We start from the raw sequence: 12,709 nt of genomic DNA, 5'->3' as shown, positions 1-12,709 counted from the left end.
TATATATATATATATATATATATATATATATATATTATATATATATACATATATATATATATATATATATATATATATATATATATATATATATATATTATTTTAGGAAGACCTTACAAAGTTCTTTATATAATGTATATTACTTATCTATTTTGTGATTACAATGCCATTTATAGTGTGCATAAGATTTAGGTGAAGATTGCTTAAGCTCCTGAAATGATTAGCCAGACTAAATACTGAATAAATCCTAAAATAAATATTCTGGACTTGAAGAAGCATGTAATAAGGAGTCAATGCGTTATAGTTAGCTAATATGATATCATCTTGTATTATTATTATTATTATTATTATTATTATTATTATTATTATTATTATTATTATTATTATTATTATTATTATTATTATTAAAAAAGCGCGCAATCCTAGTATGTCTAAAACACTCAAATAAGTGAAGATATAAGGTTTAATTTAAATAATAACTGACATTTGAAGTGATTCTGATTAAACTTCAGGAATTTAGAAGAGTACGTGAACTTGACGACTTTGTAAATGAAATTATTTATGAATAGATTCACATTTTGTCATATTCAGAGTGTCTTATGAATGTGTTGAAAATCGTGTGCGGAATCAGACGTTTACATCAGAAGGCAGTTGTCCTTTCTTCATAACTGAGAGAAATATTTTGATATAAGTGTTGCATCTTCACATATAGTTTCCATTTTTCTTTCTCAAAGGGTTTAGAGAAATAGATTACAAATCTTACTTCTCGGTGGTCTGCCATTAACGAAATCGAGCCCAGGTGTTGGCTGTCAACGCAGGCTGAGTGAGTGCCACCTGGCCAAGTCTACAAGCACAGATAAAAGGTGGGAACTAGCTTGAGCCGTTACACACAGCTCAGATCATCCTACTGTGAATTTGCCTCAGTGTTCGACCTGACATGATCATGAAGACAACATTAGTTCTCCTAGGCTTCATCTCTGCCTTGGCGCAAGCACTTCTCTCCGTTCCCGAGGTAATCCTATGATTAACTTTATCGGAGTGAATTGAAGTTATTTCAGCCAATGAGTTTGAATGTTTAGGTTTCAGGCCTTAATATAAATTTGTGTTATTATGAAATGTTTCAAGTATTGAAATCATTCCCCCTTTCTAGAACAGGGTCTCTTCTTTGTAGGTTTTGGGTAAGGGTTTCTCATTTATATTCAGGCATTTATACTCTTTTTTTGTTCACTTTCCTGTTTTTTCTTCGAAAAGTGTAGGACAGGCTGTTTGAAAAAAGCAAAAGTTGTTTTTGGTGGATTAGCTTGGAAAGTGCCTTCGCATTACCTAATCTTTCCCTTCTGATGTTTATATAATTCCCTAGATATCTTGACCGTCCTCCTCCAGTTGTTGTGTGGCAAACAGGCGGATTTCTCATCTGACCAGTTGCTTCCGGTGCCTTTTTCGATAACATATGGTCACGTTTATTTATACTTTTAATAGAATTTTACGTAAATAACGTAAATACTGTTGTTGTTGATGGTAGTCTTGGTTATTGATCTGTTGATTTTTACAATAATACTGTTGTTATGAGTCCATTTATCAGTTTTACTACTGATTTGAAGATGTTAATTTTAATTCTTTCGGGAGACATTGAGCTGAACCCTGGACCTGTTACTCATTACAGGAAGAAAAAGAAAAAGTGCAAAGTACTTCACTTAAATATTCTGTTACTTCTTTCGAATGAACACCATATTCTTTGACTTTAATTTCAAGTTAACTGCGTGAATGGAGCTTGTTCCATATGAAAAGGGTTCATCTTCCGAATAATAATAATAATAATAATAATAATAATAATAATAATAATAATAATAATATTAAAAGGATGGCTGTATTATGAAATTTATCTTATAGTGTCTTTTCTATCTTTTCCTTATGATTGCTTTTTCAGGCTAAGCGATGTTAGTCAGCAACTGGCCGATATTCATGTTGGAAAAGGATAGTGTGCGGAATATGGAAGTCTTTTATTAAAATATCAATCGAAATCGTTCGTCTTGATTCAGGTTCTATTTGGGTACCGTCGACATGTTTCGAACAGCTCGTTGGTCATCCTCTGGACGTAGTTGCAGAAGGTCTGAAGAAATGAGTTGTTTGTTGTATTGTATTAAGCCAACTCTTGTGTTGGCACGGGCCTTTCCCTTGTTGGCCGTAGGTGATCTGAAAAATTCAGAAGGTCATTTGTTATAGGAAATTTGAAAGAGATTTCAGTAGTAGGAACAGTTGTGGATGGAGGAAGGATGATGGTTGTAGTGGGAGAATATGTCGGATGGTAGTGGTTGAAAGATGTAAGGCCTTTGAAAAAAAGAAGAAACATTGCAAGTGGGGTTGTCAGCCCTTTAAACCCTAGAGTCCTGCAGACTATTCTTAGTGGTAGAGTAGTTCAGTTGGAATAAGCAGAGATGATGTGTATAGGGCCTTACGGTGAGGGGATGGGATGAGTTGAGGAGGATGATGGTGGTAGTTAAAGGGGCCATCTTGGTTTGTTTGTAATTAGTGTATGAAAGTACATATTAAGTGAGTTGTGGCCAGTGCCACTCTGAACACATAACATTACATTCATAATCAATAGAAAGTAGAAAGTGAGAGTTTGATATTCTCATTGCTGTTCCTATCTTGGTGCGATAAATTTACTGCAGCTGGGGATGTGTGTCGATGTCCTCGACTATTGCCTTTGCAAGTGTTGCTATTTTTAGCTGCGTCTGGTGAGTTTACATCAGCTTGTACTTCGCCTCTGAGCAGTGCTGTCTCTCTGCATTCTAGCAGGTAGTGTAGGAGAGGCTGCTGTGTTTCTTCCTCACAGTGCTCACATGGTCGACACTGGGTTAACAATTTCCCAGCAGGCTCTGTATCTAGCCTTAGTCTGTGAATACATACAGCTAGTTTTCTCGGTGTGTGCCTGTCTGGGGAGGCACTGGGTCAGTTGCCATTTTGTACCATCTGGCAGTCGGGAGTGATCTGTCAGGCCCATGAGTCCTTCAGCATGTTTTACCTCATAGGCGGTTTTGTGGCATTTTTGATCTGTTGTAGTGCAGGTTGTATGTGGATCTGCACTCTGTCCAGTAACACCTTATTATGTAGCAATTCATCCGCTTTATCATTGCCTGGAATTCCTATGTGACTCGGTATCAGTTCACAGTGACTGAATCTTCCTCTTTAGCTGTGCTGGTAAGCAGTGACTTGATCCCAGCAAGAGCCTTGTTCTTTTAATTCTAATTTGTTGCAAAACCTGCATGGAGGTTGCAGGTCAGTGTGGATGATGAGCAGGTCCTTCCTCATTTTCCAGAAAGTACAGTAGTACCTGTCTTATCGCTACTAATTCTGTCTGCATTGTTGAGGCAGCAGTTTGATGTTCTCAGCATGCTTGGGGAAATTGTTTAGAATATACTGCTGCTCCCAGTAGTTTTATTCTCTGATCACAATGCCATCGGTGTAGTATGTTTGGGACCCCAGGATTTCAGTGTTCTGATAGACTCATGAAGTGCTGCTCTTAGTTCTCTCTTGAGCAGTCTTCTTTTGCTCTGGGAAGGTGTGTGTAATGGAATTTTGCATAATCCTTTTTTCCAGGGCGGGATATGTGCATCATGCCTGTGTCTGGTCTCATGTTCCAGCATTGCTTCTGCATATCTAACCTCTTGATGTTGTCACACTGGTGCTTTTCAGTAGGAGTTCGGGCTCAATCTCTGGATGTTTATTTAGTTCTCCCCCTTTGTTCTGGTCTTGGAGATTGAGTCTCTCTGAGAGGAAGATTTTGCCATTGTACTGGCATTTCTCTGTACAATCCTATCTTCACTTTTGGCATGTTAGTCTCAAGCCTGAGGTTACTGATCTTGTCCACATGGGTGCCCCAAGCATGAGTCTCATTGCCTTGTTCTGTGTGCACTTCAGAGTTCCCTTTGTTGCCTCTGGTAGCACACCAGGGCAGGGCAGCATAGTCTATCAATGATCTGTGTGCAGGCTATATAGTACGTTTTCTGTACATGTTCATTTGCACCATCCTTCAAGTTGACATATATCTCATTGCTGCTGTTCTTGCTTCTGCTCTTTCCTTTGGTATTTGATTTCGTTCTTGAAGGTTAGCTGCTGGTCTAGGATGATTCCCAGATACATGCTTGTCCACCACTCTGGCAGTTCAGCTCCTATTGTGAGTGGTTGGGAGTGAATCCATGTGTGCTTTATCACTACCATGGCCTTTGTCTTATTTATATTGATTTTTTGAGGGCCTAGTTCCTCCACGACTTTTTGCTGATTTCATTGAGGGCTCTTTGCATTTTGGGCACTCTGACAGGTCCTCTTGCGACTATGCACATCGTCGCGTATATGAGAAATTTCTACCTTGTGGGAAGCTGCAGTGAGGCTAGGTTCTCCCATGAGAATATTGAGACAGGGGCTTACTTTGATGTGTGTGCCCTCCTGTGGTGTGCCATTTTCCAAGTCATGGAAGGTGGATATCACCCCTTGGAGGTGACCCTTTCCTGTCTTCTTAGCACATAGTTTATGTCAGGCTAGAAGATGTCCTTTGACTCCCTTTCTTCATCAGTGAGTGGAGTACTGCTGCTGGACTGGCTAGCTCAGAAGGCTTTTCAAAGTCTATGAGGACTTTACTACGGCCTTTCCTTGATTTATGCTGAGGACATCCGTCAGACACTGTAGTTCAACTCCTTGTTGGTATGCATATAGCTGTTTGTGTAGAGGACCAATTTTGTATGTTATCCTGTTGAGCACCATTTTTCTCTCAGTTTTCCATGCAGGAGACCAGTGCTATGGGTCTCAGGTTGTCTGGATCTTTAGGTTTTGGAATTGGCTTTGTGTCTTGTTGCCTCCAAGTCATTGGTCTGTGTGCTCTGCATGTGTTTTGTTCATGATCCTCAGGAAGGCGTTTTCTCCTGCAGGACCCATGTTACTTATCGTGTATATGTTATCTGTCACTCCTGGTGCTGTGTCTTTGCAGTTTGTATACTGCCCATAGTTCTTCTACTGTGTAGGGGTGTCCGTATCATCTGGTGTGAGGCAAGCCTCGTTGACTTCTTCCCATCAGTCGGTGCAAGCTGATCCTGTCGATCTTCTGGTTTCCAGGAGAGAGATTGTCTGATTTTTGTCCTGTCAACAAAGGACGTTGCTAGTCTCTCTGCTGCTTCTAGGGTTGAGGTGAAGTTGCTACCATGTCTTCTTCTTTCAGCTATGTTCAGCCATTTCCATAGTTCTAAAGGGATGTGTGTGCTCTGATAGTTTAGCACACCATTCCAGCCATTTTCAATTCTTATTTCCTGAACCTCTGATGAACGACATTTTTGACTGTTTGTAGCAGCTCTCTGTTTCAGAAGGTCCTCAGTTGGTATTTATAGGGGTCTTGATGGTGCTGAATTATGATTGGCTGCCGGGCATGCCTCAGGCGGAACCTATTCTCCCGGTCGATGTACAGAAACGGCGTTGTAGTGCTGAGGATGAATGGAAGAATTTTGATCCTCGATGCCGAATTTTGATTCACTTGCGTTCGGCTATAAGGGATCACTTTCGGTGCATGTCTCCACCTGCTGCGTGGGGGGAGAAATATTTCCTGCGTGTCAGAGGGTTGGTTTCTCGCCCAATGTGCAATGCTTCCAAAGAACATAGGCGGCGGTGGTCGGTAGTTCGGTCAATTATTCGATGTTCGTGATTATGTTTTTCTATTCTCTGGTTATGGACGGTCTGGCATGATTAGAATAGCCACTCTTGGGCGTGACAGGAAATCTCTTGGAGAAACATGGTGGTCATACCAATGTGAAACCGTGTTATATGGACGAAAGCATGAGTGCCGGTATACCACATTGGTTTTTCTTCGAGAGGGGTCCTGCTGAGGGCTGGGTTATTCGCGCCTTGGGCTGCTCGTCTTTGGTCTTATAATAAATAACCAGATGCTTATATTCTTGTTGGAGTCAACAGGGTGACATTATTTTTGATGATGTTTTTGAGGGCGTTCGTCTTTATATTTATGGTGAAATTATCCTTTATGAGCTCTGTGCGTTTCAGGGCATTGGCGGGTTCCTGATATTTTATCTGTCGATGTTACGCCTTGATAGACTCTTCTATATTCAGGTTTGAGTGTCCATTGTCGACGAGGTCCTGGGCTGCCGTTCTATTTCTCCGTGTATGTCGTTCCAGGAGGAACTCGCCACGATGCCCTGAACGCATAGAGCTCTTCTATAAAGGACAATTTCACCATAAATATAAGAAAACTGACGATGCCCTCAAAACATCATCGAAAATAATCCAGCCCTGTTGACTCCAACAAAATATATCTAGTTATTTATTATAAGAACAAAAAAGCGAGCAACCTGGTTATCTTAGCCAGCCTCAGCAGGACCGGGGCGATTCTAAAAATCATCATCATCGACCGGCACCTGAGGAGGCGGCCAAGCAGTTGAGGAGAGAAAGACATCACCGTTTTGCGGGGCCGACAAGACCGCCGCTTTCGTCCTCATAAACACCGAGACTACCATCAAGTTTGATGATATCCTGGGGACAGTACCCAAATTCAAGAAATTACAAAGAACGTGGCAGGATCCGGCGGGAGGCGAACAGGATCATAGAGGCGGTCAACGCGCCGCCTCTAACGCCCCTTCACCTACACCAATCACGGGGACTATGACCTGGGGGCACATCTACGGGAACGTCAGGACACATAAGCAAGGTAACCCCTGCGCATCATCAGTCAGATTCCTGTCCCCGACATACCAGTTGGCTAAGAGGCTAAATACCATCACTTATCATATGTCCCGAGCAGCCACAGTCTGAAGTCGTCAGCAGTTCCTGGAGGCCTTAGAGCGGCCTGGAGGCTGCTTCAGCTTGATGGATGTGGAGTCCCTCTTTACCAACATCCCCGTCGATGAGACCATCAAATGATCTTGAACCTTGTGTATAGGGACCCCACCACCCATCCATAACATCCCTAGAGCATGCCTCCCGCCCTCCTGGAAATATGCATAAAAGGCCCCCTTTCTCCAACCATCGTAATACCCATATGTACAGATCGACCAGGGTGGCGATGGGTTCTTCTATCGGAGTCCTCTTCGCCAATTTCTATATGGGCACTGTGGAGCAAAGGGTATTCGAGGAATATACAAACCAAAATGTCGTGCGCTACATCGATGACACCTACGTCAGCATGCCAATTCCCAGAGGAGATCGAAAACCTGAGGCATGCATTCCACAGCCACCAGCTGCCTCAGTTCTCACTGAGGCAGGCCAAAACCGCTGCCTCCCCTTCCTTGACGCCCTTGTGGAACAGAGAGAGCCTCTTTCTCTCTGAGGTCCCCACCTGCAAGCACGAACCTGGGCATGTGTGTGAGCGCTCACCATCAGCACCTACATCAGAGGCCCTCTCCACCTGCTCCTCCTGGGGCAACACACGGAGAAATAGAACATGTAGCCCAGACCCTGCGTGTCGACAATGGACCTCAAACCGGAATATAGTCTATCAGGCGAACATCGATAGATGGTACCATCAGAACCTCGCCTCGATGCCCTGAGCGCTAAACTCTTCTATAAAGGACAATTTCACCATAAATATAAAAGAAGACGACGTGCTCTCAAAAACATCGCCAGAAAATAATGTCAGCCCTGTTGACTCCAAAAGAATATACATCTGGTTTATTTTATTATAAGAGCAAAAAACGAGCAGCCGGTTATGCGTAACAGCCCCCTCAGCAGGACCCCTTGAAAACCAGCATGGTATACCGTTACTCATGCCCCGTCGAGGATGCCTCGGTTCTTATCGGTATGACCACCATGCGTTTCTCCAAGGATTTCCTGCCACGCCTAGGGGCTATCTTTAATCATGCCAGGACCGTCATAACCGAAATAGAAAGAAAAAACATAATCACGAACATCGAAATAATTGACCGAACTACCGACCACCGCCATATACGCCTCTTGAAGCATTGCATTGGAAGGAGAAACCAGCCCTCAACATTACGCGGAAATATTTCTCTCCCACGGCAGCCAGGAGACATGCGAGTGATCCCCATAGCGAGCGTCGAATCAAAATCGGCATAGGAGGATCGAAATTCTTCCATTCATCCCAGCACTACAACGCCGTTAAGCACATCGACCTGGGAGAATGGTTCGCCAGGTACATGCCCCAGCAGCCAATCATAATTCAGCACCGATCAAGACCCTATAAAATACCAACCCAAACCTCGTTCTTCAGACCTTCTGCAGCACGTCAGAGGATGACCAACGAAGCTGGTCGGCGCATGTCGACAGTACCCACCTAAAATAGAACCTGAATCCAGACGAACGATTTTCTGATTGGATATTTTAATAAGGACTTCCCCATATTCATATCCTTTTCCAACATGACTATCAGCCAGTTGCTGACTAACATCGCTGAGCCTGGCGAATCATAAGGAAAGGTAAAGAACTGCTATATAAGATAAATTAAGCATCAATACAATACCATCCTTTTTAATAAGACCTGTTTAAAAGAGGGTCTACTCCTTCAAATAATAATAATAATAATAATAATAATAATAATAATAATAATAATAATAATAATAATAATAATAATAAATAATAATAATAATAAATAAGCAAATAAATAAATAAATAAATTCGTAAATGCTGCTGTAATCTATGTCATGTTGTATAAATGCTGAAATTTTATTCAGAATTTGTTTATCATTACATACTTTTCTCCTCTGATTTTTCTTCTCTTATAGAGAGCTGGACTCCACCATTTTGAGAAAAAACCTGTTCATTTTGGTGTAAAATCTCTGCAAAAACGTGAGACTGAACCTGGGAATAAACATGGTAAGTTCCTTTAATTTTCTAATTTTCTTGTCAATTTTACAAGTTGACACATCTCTTAAAATCTGGAGGTACACGAAGTCCTCCAATAACGTCAATTTTTGTTTTTCCTAAGCCCTACCGAGGTTACGTGAGTAGAACTGAACCATACACAGTAGAAAGTTAGAAACGATATGACAGAAGTCCATATCATCCTCACTGGTGTTTGTTCTCCATGAAACATGTCGTTAGTCATTTTGATGTTATATTTGTGGATTCTTTGTCGTATGTAATAAACTTCGTATATTTGCATTCATTTGACACCATATATCAGTATTTTTCAAACTGTTACGTAGACTATGTTAATGCTAAAACAGCACAACAGTATTGTGAAAGTGATAAATGTTTTAATTATGAATTAAATAGAAAAATATCTTCATCATCATTATGAGCGTAAAACATGAATGCAAATGTCTTATCATTTTTGCTAAGGGAAATTCTCTTTTGTTTCTATTCATTACATAATTTAATTATTTTCGGCATTAACTGGAGACAGGTATTCATCTGTTACTCCTCTAACTTTACAGATTGTCAACCGACTCCCGCATGCATTACCGGCGGTGGCTATTGCATTGAAAGCAAGCAGAAAGAAGACTGCAACGGCATCTTCTTGCCAAATGAATGCAAAATGGCCCACTGTTCCTGTTGTATAGAAAGTAAGAAGTACTCAGTAAACATGTAGTTCGCGAAGTTGTTATTTCGTTTTCCTGAGCAAGTAAACAATTTTTCAGTTGTACATCCATCTCAGCAGTTTAGTATATCGAGTGAACCTTCTACGCCAATTTCTTAAATATTCCTTTAAATATCAATTGTTACTTTATCATTAAGAACTACTGTGATTTGGAGTCACTGGCACAAAATTTACAATAAAGTAAAACGGATTGTGTCAACACTGGATAGAAGAATTGCAGTTATATGGCACAGTGGTGTATAAAGAATATCATTTAGGAAGTAAGCTGCCTGGACTGTTGTGACACGTGAAAACAAATGTTGTTTACCATAAATGTATCCATAGGAAGATTTTTGTACGAATTCAAGCACCTCTATAGAAACAGATTTCTTGTTCATTTCCTCGTCATTTTCTTTTCATCAAGAACATTTCTTCTCGATTTCCATTTTAAACTTGAAGTTTTTGAATCTCTACTAAACTTTGATGTCAAATGACAGATATCTTTCATTGTTTTCTGGAAATATGCAGCATAAACATTGCTAGGTCATATTTTCCAGATTTCCCTGCGATGTAAAATCTGTTTTGGATTTTATTATGGAGCTCACTTACTTTGATTAAACTTGGATTTCATATACTTTGATAGTATATGAAATCCAAGTTTAACCTGAGCTAGATAGTCATTGAATTCAGTATTAGATACTGGCTCAAAAAACGCTTCAAGGTAGTATATTTCATAGTCTCATTTACATGTCTTTGTCAAAATAAACACGATCCGAAGACAATTAGTTTAGTGATTGCTTCAAGACTTCTTTTCAACTATTTCTAGGAGTATCTGGGCTCATTGTCTCCTGAATAACTTGCGAATTCGTGCGGTCTACTTAGAGAGATATCATAGTCGTCCTTTCTCGCGATCGTTTCATAGCTGAGTAATAGTATTTCTTTGCTTTTTGCAACTACGTTGAAACCGGATGAATGCGCAACAGGGGGTAGACTACCTGCCCCGCCAACTCAGGGAAAGAAGGCTTTGAGCAATGCGGAGTACAGTGTTCCTGAACATTTGCTACATTCTCACTTTGCTGATTTATTTTATGTATGTGGTGCTGAAGTTGTTAAGTACTCTCAGTTACTCCAAACTCAAGTAATTGGATGTTAGGGAACAACTTTGCTTAGTGACCCATCTGTTTAAGTTCTTTCTGTTAAATAGTGATTTGTGATGCTATATGAACTAGAACACCTCAGCGTCCTATGCAAAACCTTATTTGCATTTCAAAATGTTGCGGAGGTGTTAATATGTCTTCATTTCTCTTCTAAGTTTGATGAGAGCACTACGTATTGCATAAAAGCACCTTGGACATCATCACAGGATACGTAAACTTTCCCTCTCTCTGTCTCTGTCTCTCTGTCTGTCTGTCTCTCTCTCTGTCTCTCTGTCTCTCTCTCTCTCTCTCTCTCTCTGATATTTACATGATTTTCTTCGTTTTACCAGATAAATGTAACAGCAATCCGTGTGGTCCAAACTCCCGTTGCGTGAGCACACCCGGAAGTTATCAATGCGTCTGCAATTCTGGGTACGAAAAAGTCAACGGTGCTTGTGTTGGTAAGTTTCACCTAAAGAGCCAGTGTTGAAAAGTAACTACTGTTTCCATAAGACTCTGGAAAAGTCTTATGTGAGTAAAAAGAAAATACATATATATATATATATATATATATATATATATATATATATATATATATATATATATATATATATATATCTATATATATATCCTAAACAATTAAGACTATTTCAAAGTCTTATGCAAAGAGAAGTCATTTTATTTTCTTGCTTTTGGCAGCTACATTGAAACAGGATGAAAGCGCAACAGGGGTAGAGACCTGCCCCGCCGATCCAGAATGCCAGGATAAAGAAGGGTTTGAGTAATGTGGAGCAGAGTATTACTGTACATTTATACATTCTCGCCTTTATGATTTATTTTATGTAGTTGGTGCTCAAGTTATCAAAATTCTTTCAGAATTCACTCAGGTAACATTATTGTCAGGGGTTCCTCGCTGCTTCTTTAAAGCCTCATATCAAAATGGTATTGTGGAGACCTCATTGCCATGTCCTCAAATTCATCCCACACTCGTGTTAATTAATGAGATGTTGTGGAAAAACTTTGCATAATGACCCTGATGTAGAAACTCTTTACGTTAAACAGTGATTTTATATGATAGGTTTTACTTCTCTTTCCAAGTGTGATGGGAGTGCTACGTGGTACATCTGAACGCTTTCAACCTCACCAAAATCATAATGACTATTTCACATGTGGGGTATGTGGCTCTCCTGTCTGTCTGTCTGTCTGTCTCCCTCTGTTCAATATTTACCTAGTTTTCTTCGTTTTAACAGACATAAATGAATGTAACAGCAATCCGTGTGGTCCAAATTCCCAGTGCCAAAATACAAACGGAGGTTATGATTGTACCTGCAACTGGGGTATGCAAAAGTCAACTGGTGCTTGTGGTAGTTTCGCTTTCATATAAACTTCATGTATTGGGACCCTAAACACTCATTAAGAGTGTTTATATTTAAATGGATTGGTCACAAGTGTTGTCAAACGATTTCATTCCAACGTTGTCCACAGGTTTTAATTCTAGCCTAACACTTTAATGAGTTGCTAAACGCTAACTCCTCTGCTTTTTACTCAAATGAGATTTGTCAAGAACTTTCTTGCCTGAACTCCAGGGAATTTGATATTACCCCTTCATTTAAAAAACTGTGACTTTGACATTAGGAACTTTTCTACGTTATGCCTGATGCTGTCATATAGACAATTTTTAACCCTTGTAACGGCAAGATGAAAGCATATTTTTTTCCCTTTCTTTTAGCTCACAAATGCTAAAGAGAGCTACGTCCTGCAATAATGAATAAAAATTATAGCCGAGGAAATTAAGTAATTTGGTTTGCCGTTTCCATGAAGTTGTCTTTTTAGAGATATTTGTTCGTGCATTTCATTTGTTCCTGCTGCTAGAAAATGAATTAATCTGCACTTAAGTTCATCCTCAGCTAGGAATCTCATAGAAGGTGAAAAATCAACTTGTTTAATATTTTTTCTACATTATCCAGACAACAAAAACCAAGTTTTCCCTTAGCAGCGAGTCAGTGAGAATCAAAGTTGTAATTATGAGTTTGTGAAGTATATC

General features: G+C 40.0%; 1 protein-coding gene across 1 annotated transcript in view; it reads left to right on the top strand.

Moving 5' to 3' along the window:
* Positions 1-881: 881 nt before the first annotated feature.
* LOC136855242 (fibulin-1-like) overlaps positions 882-12,709 on the top strand; it is a 16,103-nt gene continuing 4,275 nt past the window's right edge. Inside the window, exons 1-4 of the mRNA XM_067132144.1 lie at positions 882-1,012; positions 8,733-8,823; positions 9,387-9,515; positions 11,016-11,126. Coding sequence (XP_066988245.1) covers positions 938-1,012; positions 8,733-8,823; positions 9,387-9,515; positions 11,016-11,126 — 406 coding nt within the window. The 5' untranslated portion in view covers positions 882-937. The remainder of the gene's footprint in view (positions 1,013-8,732; positions 8,824-9,386; positions 9,516-11,015; positions 11,127-12,709) is intronic.

Source organism: Macrobrachium rosenbergii, chromosome 31 (assembly GCF_040412425.1).
Source record: "Macrobrachium rosenbergii isolate ZJJX-2024 chromosome 31, ASM4041242v1, whole genome shotgun sequence".
In the NCBI taxonomy this organism is placed as follows: domain Eukaryota; kingdom Metazoa; phylum Arthropoda; class Malacostraca; order Decapoda; family Palaemonidae; genus Macrobrachium; species Macrobrachium rosenbergii.
This window is presented reverse-complemented; position numbering and strand designations above follow the sequence as displayed.